The sequence below is a fragment of the Bos grunniens genome, chromosome 12, assembly GCF_055505025.1.
Source record: "Bos grunniens cultivar Pamir isolate PY7600 chromosome 12, Bosgru_T2T1.0, whole genome shotgun sequence".
In the NCBI taxonomy this organism is placed as follows: domain Eukaryota; kingdom Metazoa; phylum Chordata; class Mammalia; order Artiodactyla; family Bovidae; genus Bos; species Bos grunniens.
The window spans coordinates 90,291,754-90,315,509 of NC_141176.1; the positions used below are offsets into that span (position 1 = coordinate 90,291,754).

Here is a 23,756-nt window from a genome sequence, read left to right on the forward strand (position 1 = left end):
AGCAACACTCTAAAAGGAGCCGCAGCTTCATTATTCTGTTTGGTCCCCAGATGGCTGTTTTTCCTTGAGCTGTTTCCTTGCAGATTTTATTGTAACAGACTCTGAGTCAAGGTGCCTTTTCACTTGCCTGTCAGTTCCAACCACGCTGTTATAAAGTTGTTATGAACTGGAACCTTTCTGAAGAAAGTATTTGAACCTGAATTGGGACCGTTTCCCACAAAATCAGTAATTGTGAGGACATTGCCGTAGATCTTGAATCCTGTTGCTGTTCCCGAGTTGAAGGTGACCCTTCCAGTCTCTTGTCACATGAGAAGTAAGGGGTCCTGATGCTCTTCACGGTTAAGAACACAATCCTGGAAGCCACAGGCTTTACATCCATCATGCTACCATCACATAACTAATAAGCCTCAGTTTCCTTATCAATTGTATTGATATGTATACAAGTACAGTATTTGTGTCACAGAGTTGGGAGAATCAAAGTAATTCTTATACTAAAGCACTGAGAGCAGTATCAGATCCCTGCATACTTCGGAAAGCTCAGTGTGTGCTTACCACGCATTTATTTTTTCTTTGTTATATATTTACATCTGGGTATCTTACAATGTCATTTTTAACCCTTAGCACAGGCTTACAATGTAGCACATTCTACTGTTTGTATATGTGAGGAATATACTGTTTCTTTATTTAGTCAGTGGTCGATTTCGTCTTATTCTTGCTCTGGATCCATGGTATTTAGGGGCAAACCAGCCCATAACCAGTCTGTGGTTCCACTTTAGTTCTGATAGTGTGAACAATGCTTAAGAAAATGGTCTTTCTATCTAGGAAGAGAAAATGCCGGATTTCCCTTCTTTTTCTCCTGAGTTTGAAGTCTGCCTGGGTGAGGGAGGGGCTGGAGTTTATTCATTGGTTTCACTGTGGCAGGAAAGATGCGCTGCAGTTGCTGGGTGCAGAGTCTGTCTAATTCCTGGATATTCTTGGACAGTGTTCCTTATCCACCTCACGCTTGTCCACCATGGTGCTTCCTGTACCATGCTGGTGGCTATTCTCACAGCCCCTGAGGGCCGATTGTTAAAATATCAGGAATTAATGAGTTGGATGTAAAACAGTTGTTTTTTTTTAAAAAAAAAAAAAACCTATATTAACAATTAAAGTATATAAAATTAAGTAGTGAATTGTAATTAACTCATTTTTACTTGCTGCTAAGTTGCTTCAGTCATGTCCAACTCTGTGTGACCCCATAGATGGCAACCCACTAGGCTCCCCCATCCTTGGGATTCTCCTGGCAAGAACACTGGAGTGAGTTGCCATTTCCTTCTCCAATGCGTGAAAGTGAAAAGTGAAAGGGAAGTCACTCAGTCGTGTCCAACTCTTAACAACCCCATGGACTGCAGCCTACCAGGCTCCGCCGTCCATGAGATTTTCCAGGCAAGAGTACTGGAGTGGGGTGCCATACTTAGATCGTAATAAACACAAAGGTAAAACTCAAAGCTCATCACTTCCTATTCAGTTCTCTACATTTCTTCTTTTTTGCTCTCAACGTTTTGTCTCTTTTGTCTGTGTGATAGAAATGCCACAGAACTGTGAGCTGAGTCACATAGCCTCCAAACTCTGGGTTCAGTGACACCACATCCTGGTAGCTTGGGATCAGCCATGGTGGAAGATTCACACCAAAAGAACCGGTCAGTGCTAGAAGTCGGAGCTTAATTTATTATCCTGACTGTGTAGCATTCAAGAAGTGGTGGAGAAAGTGTTGATGATGCAGATTGTACTTTAATACGTATTGTGTCAGTGGCCAAAGCACAAAGATGTCATAAAATATGATTACATTGTTCAGAAACTAATATCTGATTAGCAAAGATGTCGCTCAGGTTATTTATAAATTCCTGAAGTTCTGACATCCTTCACTGCTTCACTTCAGTCTTACTCAGGAGTCAGCAAACCTTTTCTGTGAAGGTCAGTTAGCAAGTATTTTAAACTTTAAGGGTCACATACAATCTGGGTTACACATTCTTCTTGGATTTTTTTGTCTTGTATTTTTTTAAATTGTTATGTTTTCCTCACACACCTTTCAGAACTGTAGAAGTCATTCTTAGCTTAAGGGCTGTTTGCTGACAGATTTGGCCTGACAGCCAGAGTTTCCTGATCCCTGGCTCATATGCATCAATTTCAGTGAAAATATCAACCAGAATACTAAGGTCCCACTCATTAATTGGAAACAAAGATTGACTGTATGGATACAAGTGTTAAGTAAAAATCAAAATCATTTTGTGAGAATCATTTGATTATATGGAATTACAACAAATTGTGGGTTGCACCGCCTGTATAGCAGCAAATTCCTAAATGCATATCCATCCACCCACCCATCCATCCATCCACCCACCCATCCATCCATCCACCATCCCATCCCATCCATCCATCCATCCACCATCCCACCCATCCATCCATCTGCCCACCCACCCATCCATCCACCTGCCCACCCATCCATCCATCCACCATCCCATCCATCCATCCATCATCTAGACATCTCCATCCATCCTTGAGCATTCACCAGCACATCATTGTGGCCCACCTGCTCCTGTGGAGACACAAACATTTAGTCCATAGCACCTACCTAAGGATTTTTTTACTTCTTTGCTTAATAGGCTATGATCCTCTTCATTGGCCACAGAATGATGCCTGCGTCTTGTAGTGTAATGTAAAATATCCCCCACAACACATTCCTCCAAGTCACACACAGCCTTCTACTCCTGACTGTTGTTTGCTCCCCCCTTGCTCATCATTCTCCCATCATCTCCTCCGTTGCCCTCTTCTGCCCTTTATTCTGCCTGATAAATTGTATACTCATCTTTCAATAAATATTGGTAAATTTGCATTGGCTTACATCCTATACTTAAATTCAGCATTTAATAATCATAGGGTTTTGAAAAAATTTAGAATAAACCTTAAGGTATGTGTTTAATGATATATCATTATTGGTTTCATAACTTAAACAGTAGTTTTACTAATAAAAATCATTTAGCGACCCCCTGACCAGGGCCAGGAAGCTTGATCAGTTTGCTGTATGTGTTGTTCCATTGAATTCACACTACACTCTCATCATGGGAGTCCAAAAATTGTCTATTATTTTACTAACAGAAAACTAAGACATAGAGAGAAGTCCGTTCACTTACCCAATGGGGCTCAGTCTCAAATGGGTCAAACCGCAAGGCCAGTGTATCACTGATTTATATAATGTATAGTTCACCACATGTGTGCATGGTGGGTTCTTTGTAGAAATATAATAGCATTTTACTAACATTTTAATTAGTAACATATAATCTTCCTCACTATTGGTGGTGTGATCACACCAGTACAAGTTCTTTGTTGTAAAGACCATAAAGCACCAAGGAGGTTTCAGCCAGTTCAAGATGAATAATTTCATTTGTTAAGCAATAATTATTAGGGTAAAAGTGCTATTTTCATTCTGAGAAAACTATTGGTAAATATAGTTAAGGAACTTTCTGTTTTCATGAACACACTTTCTAAAATTAAGGGTGGGAAGTATATGAGGGAGTAAGACATGCATGCACTTACTACATGTATGTGCAGAAGAAGACTGAGAAAGGCAGCAAGGGAGCCCGTTGACATACAGCCGGGAAACAGGCTGGTTCACAGCAGCTCAGAGATGGGAAGAGAAGCCAAAGCCTCACCTTGCTGGACTGTCCTGTAGAGGGCAGACAAGGGAGGTACCTGTGTCTGCAAATGGATGAGCCGTCTGATGTCAGGTTACAACTCATCTTGTAAGACCTATACCTTTGTCACCAACCTCCCACATTAGGAGAATCTAGGTTACAAAAAGCGTTAAATTATTAAAGAAAGAACATCATCAAGGCAAAGCTGTTGGGTGAATGAATAGTGTAGACATGCTTCTGTGGAGACACTTCTTTGTGGAAGAGGGCTGGGAGGACCAAGCTGTGAGGTCAAGGAGCCAGACCAGGTATCACTGTTGGTCTGAGAGCAGGAATGCATCCGGCTTTCCCGAGGAGAGAGACTTGGACAGGGATGCTCCCATTTCAGGAGAGGCTGTTTGGAGACTGCACTGGGCTGGGTGTGGGTTTATCACATCTGTGGGGCTGGCATGCCTCCTCTTCATCCCTCGTGCAAGCGTCACAGAAGAGATAGTCTGGGAGAGAAAGCGGTGTGAGAGGAGCTGTGTCCGTCCTCTGTGAAGTGCAGTTAAAGTTGGGGAAGATGGTAACAAACCAGAGACTGGAACACAGTCAAGACTTGGGGTGACAGGTATGTCAAGTGGGGTGACAAGGACAGTGTCTGTGTTCTAATAACATTAACAAGTTACAGAGAAAGGTAGTGGAAAGACAGTTTGCTCTAGAAAGTATGAGTTTGAATCTTAGTCATTTTTGTACAGTTCTGTGTAATAACAAACTTGAAGAACTGTTGCTTTAGTTATCTATTTGTGGACAAAACGTGAATGGCTCTTCATGAAAACGACGATACTGCTGTTAACAGTGGGAACTGGAATAGTGTCTTGGGGAATGGATGGGCCTCTTGGAGCCCACAGAGTGTCACAGAAGATACATTAACAACACAGCCTATCTCCCAAGGCCTGTTGCATTCCACGCCCTACCCGGCCCACCTCTGCTGTTCAAATGGAAACACGGGTCACTTTCCAGCTGTGCTGTTATCCTGATGAGTGGCATCTATTTTGAGCTGTCTGACATTGCTAATTTAGCTACAAATGGCTTTGGGAGAATGATGGAAGTGGGGCCAAGGGGTAATTGCACGAAGGAAAGCTTAATGTGCAAAGTGTCAGCTTTTATTGTTTTAAGCCAATGAGTCCTAATGAGTTTAAAAAAATAAGAGTGAGCTAAAGCATACATGAGCTGAGTGAAGTGATTCCCTTCTTTCTGCTTATTTCTCCTTGATCTATGATAGAAGCTTAAGCCAGGCATTTTGAAATAATAAATTGTAAGAGTGTGGTCCCCTTTGGGAATAGTTTGTGGGGCTGACATAGGTGATGATGTTGGCAAACCAAGAAACGGGTTTCAATGTGAAGAGAAATGCTGCCAAGGTTAAATCCCCAAAATAATGTTGGACGGCGATTCGTGCATCTTCTTTGGCTTTCATGGCTGTTTGGGATTTAGACACAGATGAAACGCTGCCCCTTCTGGTTCACAGTGTGGAACAAAGACGTGCCGTAACTCCCCTCTCTCATTCTTCCAGTGCTGCGACTCCTGAAGGAGGGGGCCGACCCCCACATGCCTGTGTCCTCCGGAGGGTCCCTGCTCCATCTGGTAAGAGCTGTGATGCCCGGGTGGGAGTGGGTGACACGCTGTGGAAGGGGAACCAACTGTGGACTCCAAACTCCGTAGCGGAATGCACTGGTAACAGACGACGACCAGTGCAGTGATGTGCTTCAGAGGAACAGGCCTGAACAGTGACAGGCTGATGCTTGTTAATTACTCGTAATGTAGTTTGTAAATTGTTGTTGTTTAGCTGCTTAGTCGTGTCTGATTCTTTTGCAACCCAGGGACAGAGGAGCCGGGTGGGCTGCAGTCCATGCGATTACTCAGGCAAGAATAGTGGAGTGAGTTGCCGTTTGTTCCCCCAGGGGATCTTCCTGATCCAGGGATCAAACCTATGTCTTCTGTTGTCTACTGAATTGGCTGGAGGATTCTTTACTCCTGAACCACCAAGGAAGCTCATCTTTCTCTCTTTCTCTCCCTCTCTCTGTCAATAGTGAGTTAGTGAAAGTTGCTCAGTCGTGTCTGACTCTTTGCGACCCCATCCATGGACTATACAGTCCATGGACTTCTCCAGGCCAGAATACCAGAGTGGGTAGCCTTTCCCTTCTCCAGGGATCTTCCCAACCCAGGGTGAGATATATATATATATATATATATATATGTATATATATATAATACAAGGCTAAATTGAACGGTTTTGAATGATAAAATATATGGCCCAGAGAACCGTATTGTTGGTCAGAAATAGGAAGACACAGCTTCTTTACCGTTGAGCCAGCTAATCTTTAGTGAATGGAGTTTGCATATCTGCATTAAAGAAGATCCTTTTGAACATGAATTGTATTCAACAAATAAGCAGAATAATATTGTATCAATTATAGAGCATTAGGCAGCCCTCCTTTCTTTTATTTACTTTCTTATCCCATTGAGTTTTTACAATTCTCTGCTCATGGCCTGGATAATATAAATGTGAATAAAACTTTACTACATTCTTGTGGAAACAAGCAGGGAACGATTAAGTGAATAAACAAGTAAATAACCACATAAACAAATAAATACAGCCATTTCACATGCAAGAAATTTTTGCTGTTTCAGTTAAGGGCAAAACTTAAGTAAAGGGAGATGTCAATAGTTGTTCAGTTTAGTGGTCTTTAGGACAAGCGTAAGACATGATTTTGAAAAAATGCCCAGATTAATATAAAAGCCTAATTTATAATTGTGTACCAATATTTTAAAAATACTGTATTTCTTCACTTAGCACAAACCATGTTAAGGGAGGTCACGCATCGATCAGATGGAAGCTCTCTAACCTGGGGCTGGATCTGAGCCTGGTTGCCTCCTAGAGTCACCTGGCAGCTATAAGATGCCAACATCGACCTTCTGGTGACAGCCCAGGCTGGAGATTCTGACTTCACTTTTCTGGGGTGTCGATTGAACTTTGGGGTGGTGCAGAACTCCCCCAGGTGATTCTAATTTATGGGCAAGGTTGAGAACCACTGCCAGCAAGAGAAACCTGTGTCTGCCAAAGCCTGGGGGGCACCCAGGGTGCAGGCAATCATACTACACACGCAGCAGAGTAGAATGGTAACTCAGAATCTGGGTGGACAACACAGCTGAAGAATGTAAGCCATTTCTCTCCAGCACAGATTGAGATGGAAAGAGATTTCTAGAACGTTTTGGCTGTGAAGTCTCTGTTTTATCCTTAGAAAGCCGCCTCGCTCCAGCATCGATGGAGATGGAGAGGGTTCTAGGGTGTTCTGGCTGTGAAGTCTCTGTTTTATCCTTAGAAAGCCGCCTCGCTCCAGCATCGACGGAGATGGAGAGGGTTCTAGGGTGTTCTGGCTGTGAAGCCTCTGTTTTATCCTCACATCATTACCTGGCTTACATGACATTTCCAAGGAGCCATGTGGCCCATTAGTTCTGGGCCCCAGGTTTGGCTGTAACAAGCAGTCTTAGACTAAGGACTTCCTGGAGATAAGATTCTCTTCTTGGTCAGTATCACTGGCATCCTTACCAAGAGGTCCAGCAGTCTGCATATTCTCGAGGAGACCACCCTGGCCCTGCCTTCTTTTCTTGGGGGCACTGACCCCTCCCTCTGTGTCCCCCTTCAGAAGGTGAGCAGGAGGGAAGTAAGTCACGTGCCAGCTGCTTTGTCTTTTTTCCCCTCTGTGTGATCACATGGGGTCCATGTACCCTTTCCATTAAGCTTCAGGAGACTTCTAAGCTCACAGAGCCTCGTTTTTTTTTCCCGTCTGTGAGTTGGGGATGTTATACAAGCTGATACTTTCAAAGTATTTACTACGATGAACAGGACTTCAAAGCATGAATTGTGTTGATCAAATGACTTTCAAACCATAAAGCGATTTTGATATGTTAGATATTAATACTTGCCTTGCATTGTAGTATTTATGATGTATTTTCATCTCGTTTGACTTTTTTTATATTCATAGTAGATCTGTGGGGGTAGGCCTAGGCTTATGTACTTTAGTAGGTAAGCAGCTGAGGAACACAGTTAAACTCACACAGCAGAAATTAGTACCAGAGCTTAAGCTCTGACCTTCTATCTATAAATACTGTAGTCTTTCCACAGTAAGTTTCCCAGCAATACCTGGATTAAGTTTTCAGAGAATGCATATTCCATTGGACTAGTGGCAGATAGATATTTTCTTTGGAAAAAAAATCATGTCGATTCATTGTTGACAGCCCATCCATGTCTACAAATGATGAAATTTTGTTCTTTTCATGGCTAAGTAATATTCCCCTGTGTTCATGGCCCACGTCTTCTTTGTCTATTTCTCTGTTACTGGACATTTAGTTTGTCTCCATGTCCTGGCTGTTGTAAATGGTGCTGCCGTGAACATCGGGACGTGTATGTCTTTTTGAATTACGGCTTTCTCTGCGTATATATCCAAGAATGAGATTGCTGGATCACATGGTAGTTCTATTTTTAGCTTTTTAAGGGACTTCCATTTCTCCATTGTGACTATATCAATTTGCATTCCCAATAGTAGTGCAAGAGATAAGAATGTAATGTATTTTTACTCTCTGTGCGTGTGTGTACGTGTGTGTGTTTGACAGATGGAGAGAAAGAAGCAGAGGAGGATGACCACTTCTTCATATACACATGCTGTGTCCAACTTTATTGAGCACATAGAACTACATCCTGTCCATCAGCAAAGCAGCAGTTGCTTTCTTGACCTTTGAAATACGGCCAGGATGCTGCCGTCTCTCCTTACCTGGATAAACAGTCTTCCCCTAAACCGCCCTCTCCCCTGGGCCTGCAGCTTCCTCGCACACTTCCATGGCCCCACCTGTGTCCAGCCTTCATTCTGTGTCCCCCACAGCAGCCAGGCTGGGTCACTCCTCCGTCAAAATGTCCCAGCAACTTCCCTTCCCGCTCAGGGAAGACCCCGAGCCCCGCCGATGGCCACGCGGGATGAGCCTACACTCCGTGCCCACAGGTCCAGGGATCTCTGCTGCCCCTCCTGATCCTTTAACGGGCCCACCAACCCCAGCTTCCCGTGCTCTCGCTGTTACTCCACTTTCCGATGAAATCCACATGGCTCCCTCCTCTGCTTGCTTCGTGTCTCTGCTCAAAAATCATCTACCGAAAACACTCTCCCAGGGCTTGTCCCCAAGGATATGGTAACCGACCCCCACCGGACCACAATCAGCTCAAGTTTATGTGGTTGTTTGTCTCCTTTCTTATCACACAGTTGCCACCAAACAGATTATAGGCTCAGAGTAATTATGTTCTGTTTACCAGACTGTCGGCTGGCTTGGACTTGGCCAGTTTCATCACATCTGTAGCACTCACGGGAGGCCTGGCACTCAGAGGTGCTCAGTCGATTTGTTGGGGAGCCACATTAACCCCTTAATTGCTTAATTTATTAATGTGATGCTGTGATAGATATTATGAGTTAAGATGCAAGCAGTCTTATTTAGAGTGGAATTTTCAGAAAGACAGAGAAATAAACTGATCACAGCAGACCTGCATGAGGGATAAGCAGGCGATAAGAAAGAGGAAAATGATGACATCACTTGGCCACCTTCAGAGGTCAGTTCTGAAGCCTCCTCTGCCCTTCTGGTCAGACTTACTCTTTTATCCAAGGTCTCATCACACATGGTCCTTGCTTCTGCTATAAATCTTGTCATAACGGATTGTAATGAGTGGAGAACGTGGCTTTTCTCTCTGCTAGAGTAAATTTTCAAAAGCTGTGACGTCTTAGATATGTTTGTATCCTTAGCCTGTGATGCATGGTAGGTACTCAGTGCATCCTAAAGGGATAAATGGGCGGATGAAGGGATGGGTGGATGGATGGATGAACTCTAAGAATATAGGGATCTTTGCCTAATGAGACGGCCCAGGGAACAGAGTAAAAAGATTCAGAAATGGTAGAGTTGGAAGAAAGAAGAAATGAGAAGATGAAGGTGATGAGGTGAACAGGAAGCACTCATTTAGCTCTGAATCCAGTGCAAATGCTCTGCATCTTTGTACTGTTAGACTTTGGTTGTCAGGCTAAGATGAAGAGGCTTTGAAGCTGGAATACATGTAAGAAAACCTCCTGACGGCTGCAGGAACGTGGGCTCAGCACCGAACCTCCTTTTCCGGGGGTTACTGAGTAAATAAAAACAAATAAAAAATTGCAGGTTGCCAGAGAGACAAAATTACAGGGTTTCAAAATGCCTTAGGTACCGAAAAAGGCAATTTCGCCCTTGAAAATGTCAAGCGTGAGCAGCTCTGTGTTCGCCCCACCTCTTGGGTATCCTGCATTATGAGTCCTGATGCTTTATCAGCACCAACGTGCTAATTATATATTCTTAGATCAACATCTTTGAGAAAAAGACATCGCATGCTTGTGCAGGGCATCAGGGAAAAGCTGTGGAAGTTGCTAAGCTTTTCTAGTTTCATTTATTTAACTCCATTTATTCACTGAGTATCTGAGTCTAAGTGAGATTTCTGGAAGACCTCTGTTAGAAATGCCCAGTAACTGTGAAGTTGGAGAAGAATAATTCCATATGTGTTAAAGGTGGATAATTGATGCATGTTGAGGGCTTAGTTGCTTCTGTCGTGTCTGACTCTTTGCAACCCTATAGACTGTGGCCCGCCAGGCTCCTCTGTCCATGGGATTCTCCAGGCAAGAATACTGGACCCACATCTCTCTCCTGGGACTCCTACATTTCAGGCAGATTCTTTACCGCTAAGCCACGGGGGAAGCCCTGGATAATCGATACACAGGTTTTAATATTTTTCATCGTATGCAGTCTTTAGTTTTATCACATTTTAATAAGCTTTCAGTAAGTCTGAATTTGCCTATTTATATTCAGTAATTCATGAATCAAATCTCTGGCAGGTGTCAGCTACTATCAGAGGAAAAGTAATGAAAACAAGTAACAATCTTTTCCACCCCAGGGATTTAGTCTCTTGAGGGCAGTATAGAAAAAACTCAGACTTAACTCTTTGGAAGGAAAGGTGCTATGTATGGAGTTAAAAACAGAGTCACAAAGGGCTTTGCTGAAATGCTGTCTGGAGTTTTATTAATAAGTTCAGATTTTAATGTATAAACTGTTGAGAAGGAGCTCTTGGTTCTAAGGAAACACCCTTGACTGGAGTATGAAATGCAGATTCTTTTGATTCTGTGCTATGACAGCAGAGGTCCATAGCAGTGGAATTCCAAGTGGCTCAGTGGTAAAGAATCTGCCTGCTGATGCAGGAGATACAAGAAATTTGGGTTCAATCCCTGGGTTGGGAAGATCCCCTGGAGAAGGACATAGCAACCCACTGCAGTATTCTTGCCTGGGAAATCCCATGTACAGAGGAGCCTGGTGGGCTACAGTCCATACAATTGCAAAGAGTCAGACACGACTGAGTGACTGAGCACACACATAAGCATAATGGAAACAAGCTGCAACAGATTCGCAAATATGCTCAGGGCATATTGTTAAATGTCAAAAACAGGTTAGGGAATAGTACATTTTCTAGACTTGAGACAGATAGATGGAGGAGGGGGAGAATCTTTTTCAACAGCAGAGAAAATCTTGAAGAGTAGATAAGAAATTTTTATCAGTGACCCAAATGGGAGAGGAGGCAGAATCTCCTTTTTCTTTTTAACTCTTTCTGTTTACATATTGCTTAAACATTAAAGCATGTATGTTTCTATACAGTAAAAGAAAATAATGCAAAAATACTGTGAACTGTGTTTTTATTAGAAGCTTAAATTCCAAGTGTTTTAATCACTTTCCTGCTCTGCTCAGTCGCTCAATCTTATCCAACTATTTGGGATCCCAGGGACTGTAGCCCACCAGGCTCCTCTGGTTCACGGGATTTCCCAAGCAAGAATACTGGAGTGGGTTGCCATCTCTTTCTCCAGGGGATCTTCCTAACCCAGGGATTGAACCTGTGTCTCCTGCATTGGCAGGTGGGTTCTTTACCGCTGAGCCACCAGGGAAGCTTAAAAATTAGGCTGTCTTCTAATTGCTAATTTTAAAGGTAATTAAATAATGACAAAACCAGAAATTTATCCTGTAGTCCCCATTTCCAATGTTGTCAGTCTATTGGGTTATCAGTCAGTCAGTTTGAAGTTTTCCTACAACTCACTGATACTCCATTCATTTATTTAGTCATTTTTCTCTCTGTTTTATGTCATATAGTTTTTACTGCCTTTAAGTCACTAATCTTGTCTTCTATAATACCTAGTCTGTTTTTCCTTTCTACTGTCCATAGATGCGGTTTTCCTTTCTTATATAAGCTTCTTTCCTTGTAAGTTAGTACAAAAGGGGAGCAAATTCCTCACCAGTTGAGCTCCACCTCCAGCTTCCATAATTGGCACTAAAGTTTTCTGTATGTAGAAAAGAAATTTGGAATAGGAGTAAGCCTATCATGGTTTATTGCAATAGTATATTTTCTTTTCTTTCTTTCTTTTTTTTAGTGCGCTCGGTATGATAATGTCTTCATCGCAGAGATCCTGATTGACAGAGGGGCCAACGTCAACCACCAGGATGAAGACTTCTGGACACCGATGCACATTGCCTGTGCGTGTGACAACCCTGACGTTGTCCTGCTGCTTATATTAGTAAGTAAAGCGATCCAGTTTGTTACCATTTGAAGAGATTTGATGGCATAGAGAAGTCTAGATACTTACCTAAGTATCCAGACGTAGAAAAGTCTACATACTTAACTAATACTCTTTGATAGTATGTGATACTTCAGTTGAGAAAAAATACGTGTGTTTATGTCAGCACTTATTTGCCTGGAATTACAAGATAATTAGGAGACTGAGGTTGTGGGTCACTGTATAGTTAGGAAAGCCATTTTGTAGATATACCAAACTGAACTCCTCTCACCTTTTTCTTGGAAATTGTATGCCTTGATACCTCACAAGTCAGAGCTAACTAGTTTGATGATTATTGTCTTCTCTCTCAATTCATTTTCCTAATGTTCAGCCAAACCGGGCATATGATAGTAAGGATATACGGCTTATATTGAATCTTCTTCTCATGTTAAAATCTAGCAAAAAGGTGCCTCCAACATTTGTGTTTCCAGGAAAGTGAAAACTTTAAGTATAAAATCACTGGAATTATTTTGCTGTCATTGTCTTCAGTTATAGCTCAGATGTAGACATGGGTCCTTACACATACTGTAATTACTTTAGAATTGGAATCCTTTCTGATTGGTTTATCTCTAACAAAGATTTTAAGAAATTATGCAGGATTGTTAGAATGCATACTAGAATATAAGAGTAAGAATGAATGATTTTGCTTTTTTGCTTTATTGATAAAAATTATACAGTTCCTTAGTGATTTTCTATTATGTACCTGGCTTTTTACAGAAGCCCTCAAGATTTTACATGCAAGCAAATCGGTACTCAAAGATATTAAGCAAGTTGCCATAGTCCAGAAAACAAGGTGTAGATTTGAACCCAAGATTGTTGTCCAAAGTTGATCCTTTTTCCCGTGGGTCTTGGTGCTTGCTCTAACCAATCGCCGCACGCTTGATGGCTAAATATAAACGAACCATATTGTCCTGCATTTTGGAGACCAGAAGTCTAACATCAAGATGCTGGTGACACTGTAAGCACTGCCTCTGTGAGCTCTAGGGAAGAATTCTTCCGTGGGTGCCCCTAGCTTCCAGAGACCCCTTAGAGTCCTGGGTGTTCTTTGTTTAGAGATGCCCCACTCTCATCTCTGGCTCTGTTATCACAGGACCTTCGTTCCTATGTGTCTGCATCCAAATACCCCTTTATAAAGACACCAGTCATAGGGTTTAGTGTCTACCTTAACGCGATACAGCCTCATCTCACTTTGATCTGCAAAGACCTTATTTCCATATAAGATCTGTCACAGATTTTAGGGTTAGGACTTGAAGATATCCTTTTAGAAAACACAATCCTGCCACACCGTTTTCTTCTCCCTTTTTACGATCATAAGCAGAAGCATTTAAGGATGAAGACTATGACTGGAGATGTCTTGTAAGAGGTTTAATTTGGCCTAGTTTTGTCTAATTTGTCCCTCAAGAATTTATATATATATATTTTTGTTTTTATAGTAGAAGTGTATGTCACTGGGAATGTGTTCCTTTCAAATCCTGGAATGTGGTGGCTATAATAAATGAATTAAAAAAGATAAAGGAAATAAGAACTGTTTAGCTTAAAATAGAATCATTTGGAGGGCTCGGACTCTACAGGAAAACACACAGTAAAGCACTTCGCTCATTGGTAAGAACAAGTCTTCATTTTACAGAAACTTAGCCTAAGAGGAACTGCACTGCAAGTCAGCATAAAGACCGTGGGGTTTGCTTAGTTGCTTATTATTATAGGGACAATTTTTCAGAAGAGAACCATATGACCTTTCAAGTGACATTATGAAATTATCAACTGTGAACTGTTTAGAATTCTCTGAACTCATAGAAGAGCAGGCTAACTTTTCAGAAATCATTTATTCCTCACTTTCCCGTGCTTATTTGTATGTTTTGGATGTGAGGCATGCGGCACTTTGCTTCCCAGGTCAAGGGTCGAACTCACGCCCTCTGCATTAGGAGCATGGCGTCCCAACCACTATAGACTGCCAGGAACATTCTAATATATATATATTTTTTTTTTTGAAAGTTCAACCACTGGATGACTTGAGTGATGCTGAACTTTAATTTTATAAGAATAAGTTAGAAAGTTAGATTCATAGCTTTTGCTGTTTTCCTATGTTTCAATTTATTTTTTTTCTGAATATTAGTTGAGAGATTCAGTCACTTTTTCAAGCCCCGTCTCCATTTATTTTCTCTGATTGTGATTAGTTACACTAAACCTTTGCCAGAATAGGCTTTCTATTTCTGTTTCATTCATGCAAAATGCCTATGGTTATTCTGAGAACCCCATATTCATGTGACTGCACTTGAATTCTTAAAATCCTTCTCTCATTTCCTCAATGTATTGCTGGATAAAGACTTTCTTGAGTTCAGAGAATTTGTCAGGCTTTATTTCACTGCCTGCCAGGATTTCCTTCCTGCCTTCATTCTGGAATATCTGTTTCTTTCTTCTGATGGAAAAGGGTAGGAGGATCTGACTTCTTTATAGAGTCTGCACTTAGTCCTGGTCCAGGCATCTCATAGGATGCTGACAATTTAAACTTTTACGGACAGCCAGGGGAAGGGCTCGAGAGTGGCAGGGTTTGATTTGAAGGCACAGAAGCTGCAACCACATGCAGAAGACTCCCCTTCAGCATATGGAGGCTGTGATCTCGAGCAGAAGACTCCCCTTCAGCATATGGAGGCTGTGGTCTCAAGCAGCATGGCTGCCAGAAATATCACTGATGGACCAGAAGTAGAGAATCACCCTGACCACCCTGAGGGCAGGGATGAAGCATGATTACAACCGGAGCAAGAACTGGTGCCTGTGGTGTCAATATAGAAGGCACACAATAATTATAGAAATAAGTTAGACATACAGTGGCAAATTAGTTAGGTCTTCTGTGTGACTTTTTGCATATCTGAGGAAATATATGTGAGCCTTGTTCTTGTTGAGGTTAAACAGTATCTTCCAAGGAAAATCAGGAAGCTCTGGCACCAATGCCATTTCCCAAATTCTTGCTCAGAAAAAAAATGACAGTCTGAAGAAGTGCTAAATTGTTGTCTTGACTGGGGACACCCCCTTCATGTCATTGTCAGACTCAGGGATAACTCCATTTTGATGAGAAGGATTTCTCGACACTCCTTTTGGGGTGCTGTTATTTTATTCCCCTATTCTTTGGCATTTTCTCCCACTCGCTGCTACAATCATCAGCACATTAAACGTTTCTTTTAAAATAATACCATAGTGATTTGCTGTTTCCCAGACTTTAAGAAACTTCTCTGTTAGCCAAGAGTAAATTGTAAAAGCTGAAAAGTGGTTAACTCAAACCATCTCTTGAAAATCTTGACTTCATATTTATTTCAACCTGATCATATATATATATATATATATATATAAATAATTATATTGCATACATATCTGATTCATGGCATGTTTTATTAGCACATCTATGCCTTGAATGTATACTTGTAAGCGTCAGAATCTGCTCTGTCTCTTGCCTGTGGAGAGAGGAACCATAGACTTTTCTGTTCTATTTCTTACCATGGTGTCTTAATAGCATTGCTCCGTGTCCACTTCTTTGCTGACATGACTTTGAATAAGAGGGTTGCATTTATCTGAGGCATGCTAGATCTGAATTTTCACATTTGATTTTTTGTTGTGGCCACAGTTGCTAAGCTGCTTTGTCCTGTTAGCAATCCTAAAACTGTGACCAGTCTGTCCACTTTAGCAGCCCATTGCATTTTGAACCATAAGAAACAAATTATTTTTTTATAGTAGAGTTAATCATTTTAAATGGAAAATAATTTGAGTTAAGAACTATAAGATGCTTCTATTGGGGGAAAATGATTACTTGTGCTCCTGAATAGTCATCTCAGATTGTTTTGTCTTGAGGTGGAAAAGCTTTGATTCTTCACTTGTCTTGGATCTGTTTAATAAACCTTACTCTAAAGGGTGTCTATTATACATACTGTCAAGAAATTACTAATAGATAACTGAAGGATAAAGTGTTATTTAATAGTTTTATTTTTCAGGGGATGACAGGGAACGGTGAATTGGTGAACCCTTACTGTTAAATTTTCCCAGGATATCTTGCAGTATATTTTCACTCCCTGAAATCATGAAGTGTAGGAGATACCAGCACATGGATAGTCATTTAGTGAGTGAGACCAATACTGTGCTTGTTTCACTAATAATGAAACAGCAGTGTTTCAGTATGGACATACTATCTTTGTGTCTCTCCAGTAACAGAGGACCGATCCCCTGAAACTGCCCTGTGTGTTTCCCCCACCTTTGGCCTTTGATGTTTGCATGTCTCACGTGAGCGATGTCTCTGCCTGCGGGACATAGTGTGTCGCACACTGTTCAGTGGGCACAGCGGTACCAGGTCCTTTTAACGGGCGCTGCAGGCAGCCGCCGGGACCGAGCAGTTCTGCTGCCACTGAAATAGCAAGTGATGTTTCAAAACACACACTGCCTGCTCCATGCGAGGTGGCCGAAGCCGATGTGTGCTGTGCTCAGTCGCAACCCCATGGACTGTAGCCTGCCAGGCTCCTCTGTCCATGGAATTTTCCAGGCAAGAATACTAAAGTGGATTGCCCTTTTCTCCTCCAGAGATCTTCCTGACCCAGGGATTAAACCTCTGTCTCTTGCATCCTCTGCACTGGCAGGAGGATTCTTCAACACTGTACCGCCTGAAGAGCCTGGCCAAGTTGATAGACCAAAATTAAATCATTCCAAGACTTCATTCATTCATTACTTAGACTATTTCCAGGTTAAATCTTAGTACACTGTTTTCTATATTTGTTTAATTATAAATTACCCTTTCCATCACTTTGATCTGTTAAATATTAGAACACAGGGTACCCTGCCATTTCATGACATTTTATTTCTCCCTAGAAAATGAGCTAAAGCCTAACAGTTCATGATACGCCTTGGTTTCCAGTAGGAACTGGGCAGAACATATGAGTATCATTCAACTCTTTATGTAAACAATGACACACACGCCAGAGTTAATATTTTTTTCAGAGGTTGGTCTTGCCTTCAGCTTTTCTGAGAAAATTGAAGTTTTCAGGCTTCAATACCTTCAACTTCCTACTAAAAACTGTATTGATTTTTTCCTAAATATACTTCGGCTTTCTTCCACCCTTAGAGAGGCGTTTGTTCTCTTTTATAAGCTAATTGCTTCCACATCCTCTTCAGAGTCTATGAGTTGCTCCTTCTACAAAGATTTCTCCATCGTCATTTATGAAGCTTTCATTTCCATAGTCATCCTTGTATCGTTTTCCTTTAACTTCATTCATGCTTATGTTCCAGTGCATACCATTTCTGTCCTTTATCGAGTCCATCTTTGCATGAAAAGTTCCCTTAGTATCTCTAATTTTCTTGAAGAGATCTCTAGTCTTTCCCATTCTATTGTTTTCCTCTATTTCTTTGCATTCATCACTGAGGAAGGCTTTCTTATCTCTCCTTGCTATTGTTTGGAACTCTGCATTCACATGGGTATATCTTTCCTTTTCTCCTCTGCCTTTAGCGTCTCCTCTTTTCTCGGATATTTGTAAGGCCTCCTCAGACAGCCATTTTGCTTTTTGCATTTCTTTTCCATGGGGATGGTCTTGATCCCTGCCTCCTGTACAATGTCACGAACCTCTGTCCATAGATCTTTCGGCGCTCTGTCTATCAGATCTAGTCCCTTGAATCTATTTGTCACTTCCACTGTATAATCATAAGGGATTTGATTTAGGTCATACCTGAATGGTCTAGTGATTTTCCCCACTTTCTTCAATTTAAGTCTGATTTTGGCAATAAGGAGTTCATGATCTGAGCCACAGTCAGCTCCCGGTCTTGTTTTTGCTGACTGTATAGAGCTTCTCCATCTTTGGCTGCAAAGAATATAATCAGTCTGATTTTGGTATTGACCATCTAGTGATGTCCATGTCTAGAGTCTCCTCTTGTGTTGTTGGAAGAGGGTGTTTGCTGTGACCAGTGCATTCTCTTAGCAAAGCTCTATTAGCCTTTGCCCTGGTTCATTTTGTATTCTAAGGCCAAATGTGCCTGTTACTCCAGGTATCTCTTGACTTCCTACTTTTGCACGACAGTGCCCTATAGTGAAAAGGACATCTTTTTTGGGTGTTAGTAGTAGAAGGTCTTGTAAGTCTTCATAGAACCGTTCAACTTCAGCTTTTTCAGCATTACTGGTCAGGGCATAGACTTGGATTACTGTGATATTAAATGGTTTGCCTTGGAAATGAACAGAGATCATTCTGTCATTTTTGAGACTGCATCCAAGTACTGCATTTCAAACTCTTTTGTTGACTATGATGGCTACTCCATTTCTTCTAAGGGATTCTTGCCCACAGTAGTAGATATAATGGTCATCTAAGTTAAATTCACCCATTCCAGTCCATTTTAGTTCACTGACTCCTAAAATGTCAATGTTCACTCTTGCCATCTCCTGTTTTACCACTTCCAATTTACCTTGATTCATGGACATTTAATTCATGGACCTAACATTTAGGTTCCTATGTAATATTGCTCTTTACAGCATTGGACTTTACTTCCATCACCAGTCACATCCACAGTTGGCTGTTGGTTTTGCTTTGACTCCGTCTCTTCATTCTTTCTGGAGTTATTTCTCCACTGATCTCCAATAGCATATTGGGCACCTACCGACCTGGGGAGTTCATCTTTCAGTGCCCTATCCTTTTGCCTTTTCATACTGTTCCTGGGGTTCTCAAGGCAAGAATGCTGAAGTGGTTTGCCATTCCCTTCCCCAGCAGGCCACGTTTTGTCATAACTCTCCACCATGGGAATATTTCATGCAAAGATGGGCACAATAAAGTATAGATATGGTATGGACCTAGCAGAAGCAGAAGATATCAAGAAGAGATGGCAAGAATACACAGAAGAACTGTACAAAAAAGATCTTCATGACCCAGATAATCATGATGGTGTGATCACTCACCTAGAGCCAGACATCCTGGAATGCGAAGTCAAGTGGGCCTTAGGAAGCATCACTACAAACAAAGCTAGTGGAGGTGATGGAATTCCAGTTGAGCTATATCAAATCCTAAAAGATGATGCTGTGAAAGTACTGCACTCAATATGCCAGCAAATTTGGAAAACTCAGCAGTGGCCACAGGACTGGAAAAGGTCAGTTTTCATTCCAGTCCCAAAGAAAGGCAATGCCAAAGAATGCTCAAACTACTCACAATTGCACTCATCTCACACACTAGCAAAATAATGCTCAAAATTCTCCAAGCCAGGCTTCAACAGTATGTGAACTGTGATCTTCCAGATGTCCAAGCTGGCTTTAGAAAAGGCAGAGGAACCAGAGATCAAATTGCCAACATCTGTTCGATCATTCAAAAGGCAAGAGAATTACAGAAAAACATCTACTTCTGCTTTATTTACTATGCCAAAGCTTTTGACTATGTGGATCACAACAAATTATGTAAAATTCTGAAAGAGATGGGAATACCAGACCACCTGACTTGCCTCCTGAGAAATCTGTATGCAGGTCAGGAAGCAACAGAACTGGGCATTGAACAACAGACTCATTCTAAATCAGGAAAGGAGGCTATATATTGTCACCTTGCTTATTTAACTTATATGCAGAGTGCATCGTTCGAAATGCTGGGCTGGATGAAGCACAAGCTGGAATCAAGATTGCCAGGAGAAATATCATTAACCTCAGATATGAAGATGACACCACCATTATGGCAGAAAGCGAAGAAGAACTAAAGAGCCTCTTGATGAAAGCGAAAGAGGAGAGTGAAAAAGTTGGTTTAAAACTCAGCATTCAGAAAAGGAAGATGATGGCATCCAGTCCCATCATTTCATGGCAAATAGATTTAGAAACAATGGAAGTAGTGAGAGACTTTTTTTTGTCTGGCTCCAAAATCACTGCAGATGGTGACTGCAGCCATGAAATTAAAAGATGCTTGCTCCTTGGATGAAAAGCTATGACCAACCTAGACAGCATATTAAAAATGAGAGACATTACTTTACCAGCAAAGGTCTGTGTAGTCAAAGCTATGGTTTTTCCAGTAGTCATGTATGGATGTGAGAGTTGGACTGTGAAGAAAGCTGAGCACTGAAGAATTGATACTTTTGAACTGTGTGGTGGTGGAGAAGACTCTTGAGAGTCCCTTGGACTTGAAGGAGATCCAACCAGTCCATCCTAAAGGAGATCAGTCCTGGGTGTTCATTGGAAGGACTGATGCTGAAGCTGAAACTCCAATACTTTGGCCACCTTATATGAAGAATTGATTCACTGGAAAAGACCCTGATGCTGGGAAAGATTAAAGGTGGGAGAAGAAGGGGACAACAGAAGATGAGATGGTTGGATGGCATCACAGACTCAAGGGACATGAGTTTGAATAAGCTCTGGGAGTTGGTGATGGACAGGGAAGCCTGGCGTGCTGCAGTCCATGGGATCCCAAGGTGTCAGATATGACTGAGTGCCTGAACTTACTGACTGATGTTCTAGTACTTTCCATTAGTTTAAAAAAATCAGAAAAACAAAAGAATAGAAAATTGATCAAACTTCTTTCCTTGGATGGTCACCCTGTTATGCTTCTCATGTTCATAGTCAAACTTCTCTGAAGGACAGTGTACTTTTGCTGACCTTAATTTATGGCCCCCATCCCTCCATCTAGGTGACATGATTTCTCTCCACTCAAGCCCCTCAAATGGCCCTTTGATAAGAATGCTTTGACATCTCTGTGATGGGGTCAGTGGACACATTTCATGGTTTATCCCACTTAATGTATATTTCACTAGGTCTAAAAGCAAGTTTGTCAAGCAAGGAAATGGGGCAAATATTCAATATTTTTTACTCAAGTTTGTATTCTTTGTGCTAATTGGAGTACAAATTCGAAGACAGCTACTCTGGGTACAAGCCCGGTTAGTAACTATTGATTAATGATATATTTTTTCTTTTTTCGGTTTTATGGTAATTGGTTTTATGTAATTGACAAATAAGCCTGTATGTATTTTACAGCATGATGACTTAAGTCAGTTTTGTGCAATGATTACAACAATCGAGTAAATGAACACATCTGTCATCTCACATGGTCTTTCCTGGTGGCTCAGCTGGTAAAGAATCTGCCTGCAATGCAGGGAACCCTAGTTCAGTTCTTGAGTGGGAAGATCCCCTGGAGAACGGATCAGCTACCCACTCCCGTATTCTTGGGCTTCCCTGGTGGCTCAGCTGGTAAAGAATCCGCCTGCAATGAGGGAGACCTGGGTTCGATCCCTGGGTTGGGAAGATCCCCTAGAGGAGGGAAAGGCTACCCACTCCAATATTCTTGACTGAAGAATTCCCTGGACTGTATAGTCCATGGGGTCACAAAGAGTCGGACACGACTAAGCAGCTTTCACTTTCATCTCACATAATTAGTATTAATTTTTTTTTTTTTGGAGTGAGAATGCTTAAAATCTCTTCTCTTACCAAAATTCAGGTGTGCAGTGTGTATTATGAACTGTAGTCGCTATAACATGCATTCACTCCTAGGGCTTATTCATCTTAGAACTAAAGCCTCCTGCCATTTCATTAGCATCTCCCATCCTGTCTGCCCTCTAGCCCTTGGGAACCACCGTTTTATTTTCTGTTTCTGAATTTTTTGGTTGTTCTTAAGTTGTGTTTTTCTAAATCTATTGCTACCTCGACTTTCTCAACAGTAGAGTTCATGGTATAAGTATCTTATCTATAATGAAAATACTTGCTCATTTTAAACAGTGATTAAGACCATAAAAGTAAATTTCAGAAAATAAGCAAAGTGTCATTAATAAAAAAACACATATGGATGATTTCTGGTTTCAGCTCAGATATGCTAGGAATTTGTCCTTCCTGTCCTTAAAAGAAGAAAAAAGGCTGAATGAACTGAAAATCAGTATTTTTTCTTGGAGCCATCAGAGAACTGAAGTTGCCAGGAATATATTTCAACCTCAAAATCTGAGCCACAGGTGAATCCATCAAACTAGAGCTTGATATCAGGTTGAAATTTCCATTTTATTTGAAAAAAATATATGAATTTGTAGAGGAAAATAATTTTGTCAATCAAGTATTAAAATATTTAATGTTTGGTTCTAAAATAAGTACGTTGATTATTAAATATGTCAAACATTAAATTGCATCAAGTAAGTACATCAAAAAGGTTGATCTAAAGGATGTAAGGACTGGGACATTATACCAGTATTGTATAATAAATCCAATGCATAATAAGAGAGGCTTAACAACAATAAAGCATAATCCCGCTATTTTGGAATATTATATGTTTTTGCATTAGTTAAATGTACTTTTTCTCTTTGGAGTTACTTCTTTTCAGGAATGGCTTTATTGAGTTATCCATTATCCAAAAATATTACTAGGCTTCTACAAGGAATCTACACTTTGTAATAGACTTAACTCATTCATAGTTAAAGAAGTGAAATGGATTTTGAAATAGTTGTTAAGTAAAAGCAGGATCCTGGAAATTCATTAGCTTTTTAAAATCTAAGATAATATAGAACCTATTGGAGTGCCTCAGTCTGCTGCTGTAGCCTTCCTGCACTCTTAAATTACATTTCTGAAAATAAGGCCCCTTTGGGCCATCAGAATGAACCTATCAAATGATAGTTAGCTGGAAAAGAATCAGGTTCTCCATCCACTTGCACTCCTCTTACATTTAATGACCTGGATGGTTACTATAAAATACATTCAAAAAACCGGCGCTGTATTTTGAGAGCTGTCAGATCTTACACAGCTGATGCTATCTGGGTATTCGTGTTACAGACATCACATCAGCTTCTTGGATAGTCGTTGTATTTATGTTGCAAATTATCAGCAATGGAAGCATCAGCAAGGATTTTTTATAGAAGTCAGTGTGTCCTGGCAGAATCGTGCTGTCTTCCCTCCATGGTATAGCATAAAGAAAAAGGTAAAGAGAATATCTTATGAACTTTCTAGGGAAGGATGGTTATTTCAGCGTTTAACTCAGTGCTAGTCACACCTGTACTGAACCCTCAGGTCACACCCAGACATTTATCGGAAGGGAAACGCCACACCCTGAATCCTGTAATTTGGTGCCTAGACTTTCTATCCAGCTTGTGCTTTTTCTCAGTTGCACACCCTGGAAGCCGCTCACCAGGGTCCCATGCACATCTGTCTAACCGTGTGTCCTATCCCTAGAGCTTGTTTGTGAGTGTGCATTTTGGTTCAGTGCCAATGGCTTGTATATAACACACTTCCGTGTGTTATTCAGGACTGCTCAGTTTTGAGGCTGACTTCCATACAGTCCATTCATCTGAGCAGAGGATGAATTCACATTCCTATGCCTGAGCAAGGGCAGGAATACTGCTCTTTGGACTTCAGTCACCAGAGCTTGCTGCTTCATGCTCCGACTCCAGGAGGACAGCACACTTGGCTGGCTCACTTGGCGTCTGGTGTGGGTGGCAGTTATCAGTGATTTTT

At 41.3% G+C, this 23,756-nt stretch overlaps 1 protein-coding gene across 1 annotated transcript in view; it reads left to right on the plus strand.

Annotated features, from left to right (window-relative positions):
* MYO16 (myosin XVI) overlaps positions 1–23,756 on the plus strand; it is a 519,851-nt gene that overhangs the window by 155,391 nt on the left and 340,704 nt on the right. Inside the window, exons 3-4 of the mRNA XM_086328670.1 lie at positions 5,221–5,291; positions 12,173–12,316. Of these exons, the coding sequence (XP_086184796.1) occupies positions 5,221–5,291; positions 12,173–12,316 (215 nt within the window). The remainder of the gene's footprint in view (positions 1–5,220; positions 5,292–12,172; positions 12,317–23,756) is intronic.